At 36.8% G+C, this 14,294-nt stretch overlaps 1 protein-coding gene across 1 annotated transcript in view; it reads left to right on the top strand.

Annotated features, from left to right (window-relative positions):
- SLC49A4 (solute carrier family 49 member 4) overlaps positions 1-14,294 on the top strand; it is a 70,228-nt gene that overhangs the window by 12,080 nt on the left and 43,854 nt on the right. Inside the window, exon 3 of the mRNA XM_074330911.2 lies at positions 13,826-14,091. Within this exon, the coding sequence (XP_074187012.2) occupies positions 13,826-14,091 (266 nt within the window). The remainder of the gene's footprint in view (positions 1-13,825; positions 14,092-14,294) is intronic.

Genomic DNA, 14,294 nt, shown 5'->3' with positions numbered 1-14,294 from the left:
TTATTAGTTCATTCATTCAACACAATATACAGAGCTCCCACTGTGTGTTCTGGGCATGGGGAATACATCAGAGAACACAGTAGACAAATCCCTGCCTCATGGAGTTTACTTTCCAGTTGTGGAGACTCACAATAAACTAGGTAAATAAGAAAAATATATATTATGTGCTATGGAAAAAAAAAAAGAAAGAATGATTTAAAATGTCAGGGGAAGGATGGTAAAATTTCAAAAAGAATGGCTGAAAAAACCTGGAAAGATCACGTTTTCAGATAAAAACCTGAAGGAATGATGCATATCTAGGAGACAAGAGAGAATAGCAAGGGTAAAGAGTGGGAAGGAAAGAGCACAGCTGGCAGGGAGGCTGGTATGGCTGGAGCTGAGTGAAAGACTTTATGGGAATGGTGGTAGGAAATGAGACCAGAACTAGTATGCATGGTAGTGGGAGTATGAGGCGAGGTCCTTTAAGACTGTCATCTTTTTCTGAACTACGAAACCGCTGGAACCTAGCTCAGTTTTGAGCTGAGGAGAACCATAGTCACAGTCTGCTTTATTGAGAATAGACTGAAGCTAGAGGTCAAGGGCAGGAGTAAGGAGACCTGTTAGGAAACCAGTGCAGTAAACTAAGTGAGAGATGATGGTGACTTGGGCCATAGTAATGGCAGTGGTGGTGGTGAGAAATGGTCAAATTCTGATTATATTTTGAAGGATTTGCTGATGGATTGGATAAGGGGAGTAAGAAAGAGTGGAGCGCTGCAAAGTGGAAAACATACCATAACTTAATAAAGGCCATATATGACAAGCCTGCAGCTAACATCATACTCAAAAAGAGCTAAAAGTGTTCTGTGTTTTCCTTAAGATCAGAAACAAGACAAGACTTTCACCACTTTTATTCAACATAGTTTTGGAAGTCCTAGCCACAGTGATCAGACAAGAAAAAGAAATAAAAGGCATCCAAATTGGAAAGGAAGAAGTAAAATTATCATTATTTACAGATGACATCATAATATATAAAGAGAACCCCAAAAATTCTACCTAAAAACTATTCGAACTGATAAATGAATTCACTAAAGTAAGAGGATACAAAATTAATGTTCAGAATTGGTTGTATTTTTGTACACCAATAATGAACTGTCAGAAAGGGAAATGAAGAAAACAATCCCATTTACAATTGCACCAAAAACAAAACAAAACATAAACAAACCTAGGAATAAATGTAACCAAGTAGGTAAAAGACCTGTACTTAGAAAACTGTAAGACACTGAAGAAAGAAATTGAAGAAGATACAAATAAATGGAAGCACATACTGTGCTCATGGATAGGAAGAATTAACATCATTAAAATGGCCATACTACCTAAAGCAATCTATAGATTCAGTGCAATCCCTATCAAAATACTAAAGGCATTTTTCACAGAACTATAATAAATAATCATAAAATTTATATGGAACAAAAAAAAAACCCAAATAGCTACAGCGATCTTGAGAAAGAAGAACAAAATCGGAGGTATCACACTACCTGGTATCAGACTATACTACAAGGCCATAGTAATCAGAACAGTATGGTATTGGCATAAAAACAGACACAGATCAGTGAAACAGAATAGAGAGCCCAGAAACAAACCCACTCCTATATAGTCATTTAATCTATGACAAAGGAGGCAGGAACATACAGTGGGATAAAGCCAGTCTATTTAATAAATGGTGTTGGGAAAACTTGACAGATACATGCAAAAAAACTAAAGAAAGACACTGAATCACCTTCTTATACCACAAAATGGATTAAAGAGGTAAATGTACTCGTAAGATCTGAAACCATAAATTTCTAGAAGAAAACAGAAAGTAATCTCTCAGACGTGCTCTTAGTGATATTTTTTCTGATCTGTCTCCTTGGGCAAAGCAAACAAAAGAAAAAAACACACAAATGGGACTACATCAAACTAAAAAGTTTTTGCACAGCAAAGGAAACTACCAACAAAATGAAGAGACAATACTGAATGGGAAAAGATAGTCCCCAGTGATACATCTGATATGGAGTTAATATACAAAATTTATAAAGAACTCATACAACTGAACACCAAAACAAACAAACAAATAAACAATCCATTTTAAAAAATGGTCAGACGACCTGAATAGACATTTCTCCAGAGGACATACAGATGGCCAGTAGACATATGGAAAGATGCTTAATGTCACTACTCATCAGAGAGATGCAAATAAAATCCACAGTAGGATACCACCTCACTCCTGTCAGAATGGCTATCATCAATAAATCAGCAAAGACCAAGTGTTGACGAGGATGCAGAGAAAAGGGAATCCTTGTATACTGTTGGTGGGATTGCAAATTGGCACAGCCACTTTGGAAAATGGTTTGGAAGTTCCTCAAAAAATTGAAGCTAGAACTACATTATGACCCGGCAATTCTACTTCTGGGTATTTATCCAAAGAAATCCAAAACACTAATTTGAAAAGATATATGCACCCCTATGTTCCTTGCAGCACTGTTTACAATAGCCAAGATATGGAAGCAATGTAAATGCCCATCAATAGACGATTGGATAAAGAAGATATGATACATACATACAATGGAATATTACTTGGCTGTACAAAAGAATGAAATCTTACCATTTGCAACAACATGAATGAACCTAGAGGGCATTATGCTAAGTGAAATAAGTCAGACTGAGAAAGACAAATACCATATGATCTCACTTATATGTGGAATCTAAAGAACAAAATAAACACACAAACGAAACAGACTCATGGGCAGACAATAAACTGATGGTTGCCGGAGGAGAGGGGGATTGGGGAGCTGGATGAAAAGGGTGAAGGGATGAAGAAATACAAATTGATAGTTACAAAATAGTCCCAAGGATGTAAAGTACAGTATAGGGAATATAGTCAATAATGTTGCAACTACTGTGTGTAGTGCCAGATGGGTACTAGACTAATAGGGTGGGGGGAGGGTCACTGCGTAAGTTATATAAATGTCTAACCACTATGCTGTACACCTGAAACTAATATAATAGTGAATGTCAACTGTAACTGAAGAAAATTTTTAATAAATAAAAATACCTTCTTCATTAAAAAAACAGGAGAGGGAGGGGGAGAGAGAGAGAGAGAGAGAGAGAGGAATTAGAAATGACTACTTGCTCTGGGAAGTTGTGGGAATGGAAAGGACAGCACAGATGTGTAGAGTAATGAGATGAAGAGATTGACGGCAAGATGATTGAAGTTTTACTCCAGAGACTCTGAAATTATTGAATCCATTCACAGAGACAGGGGACACAGAAGTAGGAAGGAGTGTTTCAAGGACAAGATGTTGACTTTTGTCTGAAACAGAATTTTTCAGTTTCAAAATAAATGCTGTTCATTTTCAAATTTTCAAAATGTGTTATCTTTCCAGAAAATACAGAGCACAAGTGTTTTATATTTTAAAAGGAAGACAGCAAAATCATTTGGGTTTCTCTGGAAAGCTAGTCTTCATTTCCTATCCTTCTGAGTGAGGTTTAAATGAGGCATTTCATTATTGTGTTATAGATGGTGTTAATTTTTCAAACATCCAGTTTTTTTTTTAAGTATCTACAGCTTTTAAGTACAACTTTCAGTAAGCTTAAATTCAACAATGCATTCTTTAAAAATGGCTATTAATATTGTTAGCTTTTCTTCTGTTTTGGGCCATCATACTATTACTTCTCTCTAATCTTATATCTTTCCATATATATACTTTCCAGATACATACTTTCATATACTTTCCAGATAAAATTCCAAGAATAACAAAGAGTTGACTCTGCGTTAGTGGAGAAGATGGTATGAAAAAGAAACAGAGTTCATAAAGAAATGTAAACAAAGATAGGAAAGTGAAGAAAGAAATAAAAGTTCAGAGAGATTGACTCCTTCCTAAAAAGAGGATATAAATTGAATTTCAATCCTTGTGTGTTCATCTATAAAGAATGTAGGAATATTATCTCCTTGAGATGAGACTTTATTTTATGTCTATGCAGTATTTAAGTAGTATTATTGACAGTGCATATGCAGCTGTTAAAATGAAAATGCTACAATTGGAATATGTATTTTTGACTAGTAGGTTCAATATGTCACCCGTTTAAAGCTTCAGTCTCCACCTGACACTCAGTGGAAAGGATTAAAGACCTTTAATATGCATTTGCCCAGCATTGAAACAAGCATTTCGCCATTTGTATTTTTGTGCTCCTGTTTTACTTGGAGTTTTTTGAGTTTCTGGGCTCAGTCCTCTGGAAAGGTGTCTTTGTACCCTCGGCTTCCTGTATTTTAGCTTCTGTAAGTCTTAAGACACAAGAATAGCAGCTTCCTGACAAGCGCTTTCCTCAATCCAAACAACTCTTACCACCTTCCTAATGGTGTTCTAGCTCTGCATAATATTATTTCTTTTATGTGCATAGTACCAATGAAAATTCAGGAAAAATTACTTTGCCACTTTTGTCTTATTAATATCATAGATAAATAAGGAACTTAGAGTAATGAACTATAAAGCATTTCTTCTTCTATGATAGAGAAGAAATCACACCAAAAAAAAGTGTAGAGGCAATGCTCTATAGTGTGAAATGTTTTATTGTATGCCCAGTGAACAATTTAAAAATTTCTGAAAGATGAATTTATAGTAAATTATATCTGCTGTCAATCATAAGAGTATCTAGTTACTTCCATAACGCGTGCCCTGTTATCTTTCAATTTAGTGTAACTTTTATTAGTACAAACAATAGATAACATTTACTAATGTGTGTTAAATAAATAGTATGGATCTAGTAAATACAGATTTTCTAGAAATGTACTTCCTTATGAAATGCTTTGCAGCTGGCAAAATTACATTTAAAATGATTATATACCAGAAAAGATAAATTGTGTAGTTTATGGTTTTGTAACAACCGCTTATCTATCTGAAAAAGAAAAATGAAGATGAACCTTAACTCTCTACCTTATCACTTAAGTAAATTTTAGTTGAATCCAAGATTTAAATGTAAAAACATGAACCATAAAAGTATTGGAAAATAAGACTGTTCTTTAAAAACCTTAGAATGGAGGCTTTCCAACTACAACACAAATCCCAGAAGCCATAAGTGAAAGGCTAACTACATTTGACTACACAAAAATTTAGAATATCTGCATGGTTGAAAATACTATAAACCAAAGGGCAAGTTAATAACTAGCAAATGTTTGCAACAAGAAGAAACATAGCAACGCAGTAGGAAAATGCATGACATGAGCAAGTAATGGAAGAAATTAAAATACAAATGACATAAACTTAAGAAAATACTTAACTTTCCATCATAATTAAAGAAATGAAAATTAAAACAGCGATTAGATGTGTGTTTATTAGCAAAGATGAAAACATATGACAATGTGCTATGTTGCTGAGGTATAGAGAAAAACAGTCAACTCTGATGTGTGAGTAGTTCAGGGCATCCTATTTGGAGGGCATTTTGGCAGTTTCACCAGCTTCAAAATGCTCCTGTCCTTTAATCCAATGTTTGCACTACTAGAAAATTAGCTCACATATAAAGCTCTACCAGTTTGCAAGGACAACCATGTTTGTTCAACTTTGCTGCTAATAGCATATGGCTGGATGCAACCAAATGTCTTCAACAGGACTGGTTATGGTGAAGTACTATTTGGTGGAATAGTATGCAGCTGTGAAAAGGAAGGAAAAGTTTTGTAAGTGCTGATATGGAGTAATCTCTGATATATTGCTGAGTTTTATAAAAAGGCAAAATTTACATATTATATACCATATTATCTTTAATATCTTCCTGCATAGAAAAAACTGGTGTGGATATATATGCCATTATTTGGCAAGGACTGTTTCTGAAAGAAACCATTACCTTTGGTTGTTTCTCGGAACCAGTAGACTAGGTGGAAAGGAGATTTACTTTTTATTTTATACTCTTTCCTACTCTTGGGAATATTTTTACTGTATGTATATATTACCTTTTGACTGAGAACACTAGTTAAGTGAAATAATGAGAGCTTCAATAATGAGATTAAGAGAAGGAAAGGCAAGAAAGGGTTAAACGTAAATTTCCCCAGTACAGAAATATAAATCTTTTAATGTAAAAATGAACAATTGGTAGATTTAAGAATTCAAGACTCTTCTCTGTAAAACACATAAGATTCATATCCCCCTAGGTCAGTATTTCTTTAAAAGTATGACCCACAGACTACCTGCTTATGACAACTACAGCACCTTGGGCCCCACTCTAGTCCTATTTATTTAGTCTCTGGAATGAATCCCCAGAATCAACGATTTTAACAAGCTCCTCAAAGGAGAAGATCCACAGCCCTGTCCAATTATTGCATCTGACACAAAATCCAGAATCTCTGGAGTCTGTCAGGCCTTTGTGGCTCGGAAGTGACTCCTTTCATTGTTCTCGTGGCTTTTGGCTTTGTCGTCTGGAAGGCTCTTTTTTGTCCGTTATCCTCAGTGGCCACACCCATGACTATCAGAGGACATGCGCTTTCTTCATGGGGTCTGCAGAGCTTTTGCATTTCACGTTCTGCCTGGTGCTGAGTTGGGGACCTGAGGCTTGCTTTAGGGATCGCAATCTTAAACCTTTCTAGAACTGTTTTGTAGTGTCTGCCCTCTAGAAAGGCACATAGCTGTGCCAACACCTTGATTGTGGCCCAGAGAGACCCACATTGGACTTCTGATTTATAGAACTGTAAGATAATAAATTTGTATGATTTTAAAGCTACTAACTTTGTGGTAATTTATTATGAAAGCAATGGAAAACTAGTACAGCAAGTTACTTATGGGTATATATTCTTTAGTGATACTCAGTGTCAGGAAGGCAGGTCCTGTCAACCACTACTAATGGGAATGTAAATTACTGCAAACCCTTCTGAAAAACAATTTGGGAGTAGGTTTCATAAGGCCTAAAATGTTCATACCTTTGATTTATTGACCTTAAAGAAATAATTTGGAAAGTGGCAAATATTTACATACAAAGATTGTCACAACAGCATTATTAATATTAGCAAATAAGTAGCAAACATTAGGAAAATGTTTAAATAAGTTTTTGTACATCTGTATAATAGACTTCATGGAGCCAATAACAATTATAATTATAAACTATAAAGAATCTTTAATGAAATGAGAGAATGCCTATGATAAACTATAAAGTTAAAATAATTTAGTGCATAAAACTGTATATTCAATATGATATCTGTGGTTACCTATGCTTAAGTATTGATTGAGAGATACATTGGAAAAAAAACTAAAAGAAAAAAAGACTAAAAAATCAAAATATTAGTCATGGTTGAGTTATTTAATTGAATTATTGACTGTATGGATTTTTTTCTTTGCACTTCTTTTCTACTATGAGTATATATACTTTAAAGCTAAGAGTACAAATAAAAGTTTTAAGACAAGAAAAACATTATGAGACAAAGTGGGGGGTGATAGACATCTCTCAGATCTGTCCATTTTTCCCGTGTCTTGCTGAGAGATTATTGCATTTGGCCTTAGTAAATACCCTGCAAGATAGATAGAGTATTTTTGAAGAAATTGAAACAGAAAAAGAATAAGTGATTCACCAAAGATTATATGGTTAATATATTTAGCTAAGACTGGAAGCTGAGTCTTCTGACATCTAATCCAAAATTCTTTCACTGTGTTTTTTATGTACTTTCTATAACCGGTACTTGATAAATTATTATAAGCTTCTTTAGGGCCAAAGCTGTAATGCTCATCTTTATATCCCCTTTAGTGTCTAGTTGCAGGTACCTTGACTATAGTAGATATTTAATAGATATTGTTAATTGAATCATAATTGGCCAAAATTTTTAAAGATACAAAAATGAAATAGATTTTCATAAAAGAAAACTGAAATTACTATAACAGTCTTTAGAAGGCTCATTTCCTTTCCACCATCGTCCGTGTTTCTCCCTTCCTAACTTCCCTTTCCCTGTAATAAATTCATACCATCTCTGACCCTTTTTATTGCCCTATCTTTTCTTGGGTTACATAAAGGAAAACTATTTCTAGCACTTAACGCCATTTTTAATATCCAGGAAATGCTGTAACACATGAATTTAATCTGATGCAAGATAATTAGGAATTGGGAATGGGGAGAAAGTTTGTGAACCATTAGCATATTCTAAATTATTTCATATTAAAAATATATAGAATTTAAGTTAAGACTGCTAAACTTACACTGAGGAAGTATCTGCTAAGTTTCTAAAAAGCCGACTATCTAATGTTATCACCAATGCTAGTCATAATAAACTGAAGGTTTATAAACTAGGTCTATACACAGAATAAAAATATGCTAGCTACAACATGCCTTTGGATCTGAGAACCTTGGGTTATCTTAACAATCAATGATTTTTATCACTACTACTAACAGAGAATGTTCAGAATGAGACCAGGTGGAAGAGTAGAGAGATTTGTGGACTGGTGAAATCAGTTCTAATTTTACTTTCTAGTCCTGGCTTAGCCATTAGCTAGGTTTATAACTGTGGAGCTCCCCCCAACAATTTTTGTTATAAAGGGGAAGTTATAAAATTATAAGTGTGATTTTTAAATGTGTTGTTAGCCTTTCTGGAACTCACTTTTTATATCTATAAAATGAGGAGAGTGGGTTGTCTAGGTGAGGTTTGACATCTTTTCCAGCTATAAAACTTCTAATGCTAAAACATATTATTCTACGTAGAAAATAATTTAAGAACAATAGGTGTTTGTTCCAGGATGTCAGGCAGCAAAAGGTTAGGATATCAGAATATCATTAAATACAAACTGAAATGTCAAGTACAGTAGAAAACGTGAACTATAGGTCTTTAGTTTGAACTTTAGCTATTGGCATTTGTTCGAAAAGCTGTAGTATATTGAACAATATGACAAAAAATGCAACTGTGTGCAAAGCCATACCATGTGCCCTGAGGCCTCAGCCTCTCTATGGGAAGGGGCTCTCACTGGGGCTGGAGGGGCACAGGGCAAGGGCAGGGCTTGGGGAGTCCTCAGTAGGTGCCCCCTGGCCTACCGCAAGCCCCAGCAGTCTGATGCTAGGGGGCAGCAGCCGGCCTTCCTAGTCTTGGCCATCTAGTTCTGCTGATGCTGGAGAACCTGGACTTTTAATCTTTCTCGCTAGGGAAATGACCCTCTCTTTGATCCATTTTCCCACCTGCCTGTGGGGATGGCACAAACCAGGCCTCCAAAGTACGCAGAAGCTAGGTAAGGAGAAAGAAAGAGAAAAGGAAGAAGACCAGAAGGAGGAAGAAGGGGTGGGATGGAGAGGAAGTTAAGGAGTCAGTGAGAGGAGACTGGGATAGAGAGCGTGACAGTTGCCCCTTGGCAGATCTGTCACAGCTTGACCTACAGAGGTCAGACTTGGCAATCCCCTAACTGCGAATATACACTGTCTTCATCAAGCATGAAGTTTCAAGAGAGGAAGCAAGAGTTAGACCCCTGAAATTAGTCAGTTTCCAGAGAGCTCCCTTTCTGCTACAGAGCTGATTGCCCAGGAGACAAAAACTGCTTCTTTACACTCCTAATACCTGCCTACCCTTCCCAAGTCCATTATTAAAGACAGGACTAAAGTGCTGCCTCGCTTTTATCACCCTCAGTGTCTTTTTTAAAAAGCTTTATTTCCAGAATATTTGTTAATCACCTTGTTTTTTGTATTGCTGAATTTAAACTCTTTAAAATCCATTTCAGCCCTGATGTGATGTATGTGTTTAGGTAACTGAAGTTTTAAAGCGCAGGCTAGTTGTGTATTTCAGTGACCCCACTTCCCTCCTTTGAATTAGTCCATGCCTTCCTAGAGAGCCTCCACTCTGCCCTAGCACTTCGTGAATCACTCTGGGGAATTCAGAAGCCCTGGTCCTTCCCCACAAGGAACTTAGCTGTTACATGCAAAACAATACTGCAGCGTGGTACGATGACACAGAACAATAGACATTAAATTACATGAGTTACTTCACTTTACTGAAAATTGTGAATCACTCCTCTTTTGTTTTTCTGTGTTAGTTTTAACAGTCAGCTCAGATCAATAACTATTAATTTCTGAAAGCCAGCTTCTTTCACGAGTGCTTAGAAAGCATTAGGACAATCACGAGTTGCATTTATCTTCCCATAAGTGAAGGCAGAGAGACTTCTTCAGTTCAGACTATTGATTTAAGCTGGGTGTTTTTTCTTTTCACATTGCCAAGCTTATCTACCTAATTTTTGTTCTGGCATCTGTTTCTAACGACTAGAATGAATAGTCTAAATTGAATTTCCATTTCCTCAGGAGACTGACTTCCATCTTCAACATTCGGAAACTGTTCCTACTCAGATCATGAATGAGCTCCTTGTTGCAGACTCCATTTCAGTGAAATGATCTTTTTGTTTGATTTGATGCTATCAACCACTCATTCTTATGTTCTTGATACCTTTCTCTCCTTAGTGGCTTTGGTGGCAATCTTACCTCTTTTATTTTTTTTCTGCCTCTATAATAGCTCTTCTCAATCATCTTTCCAGACTCCTCTTCCTCTATTTAAAAAATATTGGTATTCTCCAGTGTTTGTTCCCCACCTCCAACATATATCTCTTAGCTCCGACCTCTTTCCTTAGCTTCTAACTGATATTAATCCACTTAGTGAACAGTTTATACAGTTATGAGTACACCCCCCCAATAACCATCTATCCGCATGTATTGTATGGCTAGAAACAGTTCTCCAAACCTGCTCTCCTCTGTGGCCCCACTGTTTCTGTCAATACTGTCAAAGCGTCCTGGTCCTGGTCCCCGCCTGCAAGTGTCCCACTCTGGCTTTCCTTCAGCTTTGCCGTTCCCCATGGGCTGAGAAGCGTGTAGGGCCAACGAAATGCACCCGCCCTGCCCACCACCTTCTAGCCGCACCAGACCCCAGGAATCCGTGCAACAGTCTTCTTTCCCAGGCCTGTTCTTACTCCCTAGGCCCCAGGGGCAGCTGTTTGGAAGGGGATAGATGGAGCTCAGCTGGAGCTGGAACTTCAGGTCCCCTTGCATACATGTGAAGCCCCTGCGCAGAGGTGAGAGGAGACGGAGGACAAGCAGTGACCTCCACTGTCACAGGCCCCGTAAGCTTGAGGGACAGGACTAATTATTGTCTTACTTTTCTTTGCATCCCTGGTAGGGTGCTGGTAGGTGATGCTTCAGCTACTTTTAGATTCTTAAGGACAAGGGCTTTAGCTTTTTAATTTTATTTTCCTATGTGCTTAGGCCTATCACAGTGCTTACTCAATACACAGTGAATACTCAGTACATGTTTGTTGACTGAGTTAAGAAACACAGCTTGTATTGAATAATTTATAAAAATTTTATCTCCTTTATTGTCATTATAAAGAGTTTATTATAATGTTTGTGTGGTTTTATTATGTTTTATGGCCAGCATTGTTCCAGAAAAGCATACTTTTAATTCTGCACTACCATTAAATGGGAAAACTAGATTTTATATATAAAACTGAATTTTATTTTTAAATATATTTTTACAAACCTTAATTTCATAAAATAGAGTAAGGTAATGGTGGTGACAGAGAATAGTATCAGGCAAACATAAAAATCTTGATCATACAGATTAGTGTTATGTCCTGGTTACCAGGACAACAGTGCTTATAACTAGTTATATAAGTAACTGCGAAGCCTGAGGGACTCTAGGATACAAGTGTGAGAAGGAGCAGGGCTAAGTTCTGGAAAACTTCAGGCTGCTGGAAAGAACAGGACTGGGTTTCCCTGCGAGGTTTTCCATAAATTCAGAGGGTAACCCCAAGATCCTGTAGGTCTCAGTTCTATAGAGCTCGTTTGTGAGGAGTGTTTGTGTATAATGACTTTTAGTGCAAAAATCACATAGTTATTTAAGTTAGAGTAATTAAAAAATACCAAATCAGCATGTTTTAATTCCTGAGGTGATTTTTCACTATGATAATACATATGTTCTAAGTTGCCCCCCCCCAAGTTCAGTGACCTTGTAGACTTAGAAATGTCCCTAGTATCATACTTGCTTTGGATTCTGCTTTAGCATATGTACCACGCTGTCATGAGAAATATTCTGCTCTGAGAATTAAGTCACCTGGACTTGGATGACACTTACATTACTGCAAGCTCGCATGTTCTACGACTCTGACGTTTGCTGCTTGGAAAACAGTCCATTCGTAATTCCACGGAGGGGTAACAAAGAGCTAAGCCATGGCAATACTTTGAGTTTTATACCTTACCCTGAGGATTCCTACTGTTACATCAAGTTTTTGTTTGGTTTGGTTTTTTGATAGGTTGTTTCTTCCATGTCCTCCTCCTACTCTTAACATATTTAGGCATAATAAAATATACTCATTCCAACCATTCTGCCTTTAGATGAGTCTTTCAGGAACTCCTCATTAAAAGCAACAACAATAACAACAACAAAAGTATTAAGTATCAAAGCAGTTAATCTTTATGAGCCATCATGTACTGTCTGATTGTTGTGCCATCGTGAGTCATGATTAAGGGAGTCATGATTAAAGCCACTTAATAACATTGTTTCAAAAATATTTCTGTGAAGAAATTGCTGTGTGACAGCTTGGGATCTACTGGCTTTGAAGGAGGCATTCGGTTTATAAACAGCTTAAACTGTTTTTGTTATCTGGAAAATAGTTCCCTTACACAAGATTTTAAAATGTCATTACTTTTCCTAATTTAGTAATGATGCTTGGAGCTATTTTGCCTTCAAATAATTTTTCCAACATTTACAAAGATGTGAGCAGACCTAATTCACATATTTCACTTCCCACTCACTTATGCTTCTGTATTGGGGCCCTACCTACCTCTTTCTCATATGCCTGTTCATTACCTCCTCCTGCAGTCAGGAAACTTTTTCTAAGTACCCTGAGGTGGCAATGATTTAAAAAGAGATTTGACACCCACATGGTGATTAAAAAGCAAAACAAACAAACAAACAAAATTCGTAGTTAGTATCATGTATATGTCACATATACTGTCCCTGCCCGTTCCTCTACCTCTGAGGCATAAGAGGTGGACTCACCTCCCTTTCTTGTCTGTGCTTTTTTGGGCTTCTGGCTGCTTCTTCAAGGCTACTCATGAATATGAATATGTTAAGGGAGGAGGAAGAAATGTAGGGAAAGGGTTTGATCAGTAAGGAACAGGATAAAGCACTAAATAAAATACTGAGAGAAGATACCTTAACCTAACAGGTAGATGCTCAGTACATATTGAATTTAATCTCCTCATTTTACAGGAAAAGAAATGGAATCCCACAACGATAGTTAGTTGCAGACCAGTTCCTCTTCTATAAGAAGATACCATAATGACTTTTCTTTTTTATATTCCCATCACTTGTCACAGAGTAGGGACGATATTTTGAACTCAACTATATTTGTAGGACGGGTGGCAATTACTAGGTCTCTTTATGAGTGGCAATCTGATAGGATATGGATTTTGAAGTCAGACCTGGGTCTGAATCTCAGCTTTGCCTGTTAGCACTTGGGCAAATTTCTTAATCTTTCTCAGCCAAGACTCTCCCATCTCGATAGGTGGAGACAATAATAGCTTCCACATAGTGTTGTTAAAACAAATGAAACGAGGTTATTTGGAAGTATTTAGTTTGGTATGTGGCACAAATAAGAGGCTTCAATAAATATTTATGAAATGAATAGGGAGTAGCTATTACTGTATTTGATCTCCCTTATAGAGAATCAACATACATTACCATTCAGGTGTGGCATATTATTTATATGTATGTATTCTTATTGCCCTAGTTAACTGCTATTTGGCTAATATCTTTTTGTCTAGAAAATGCTTCACCAACCTCACAGCCTCTTAATTTGTTTAATTTGTTTGATTCCAGACTAATCCATGGAGGACAGATGTTAAATGGACTAGCAGGTCCAACCGTAATGAATGCCGCTCCGTTCCTCTCCACAACGTGGTTTTCTGCAGATGAACGGGCCACCGCCACTGCTATTGCATCAATGCTAAGTTATCTTGGTGGAGCGTGTGCATTTTTAGTTGGACCACTTCTTGTTCCAGCTCCCAATGGGACGTCACCTCTGCTTGCTTCAGAGAATAGCAGAGCCCACATTAAAGATCGCATAGAGACTGTATTATATGCAGGTATTTTGAAGTTTTATACTTTGTCTTTTATCCCAGTCATCTTCACTCTGCTTTTTGTATACCAGATCACATCTTACAAAATACTTAAGAGGACGACTATATACATATGTATATATGTGCTTTTCTTGTCATTTAATATGGAGCTGTCTACTTGAAACTTACCCTTTCTACGAAGCTATTAAGTTTCAGATGTATTATTGCTA

The sequence above is a fragment of the Rhinolophus sinicus genome, chromosome 17, assembly GCF_057876585.1.
Source record: "Rhinolophus sinicus isolate RSI-liver-muscle chromosome 17, RSI-T2T, whole genome shotgun sequence".
In the NCBI taxonomy this organism is placed as follows: domain Eukaryota; kingdom Metazoa; phylum Chordata; class Mammalia; order Chiroptera; family Rhinolophidae; genus Rhinolophus; species Rhinolophus sinicus.
Note: the sequence above shows the minus strand (reverse complement) of the source record. Positions and strands in the feature narration are given on the sequence as shown.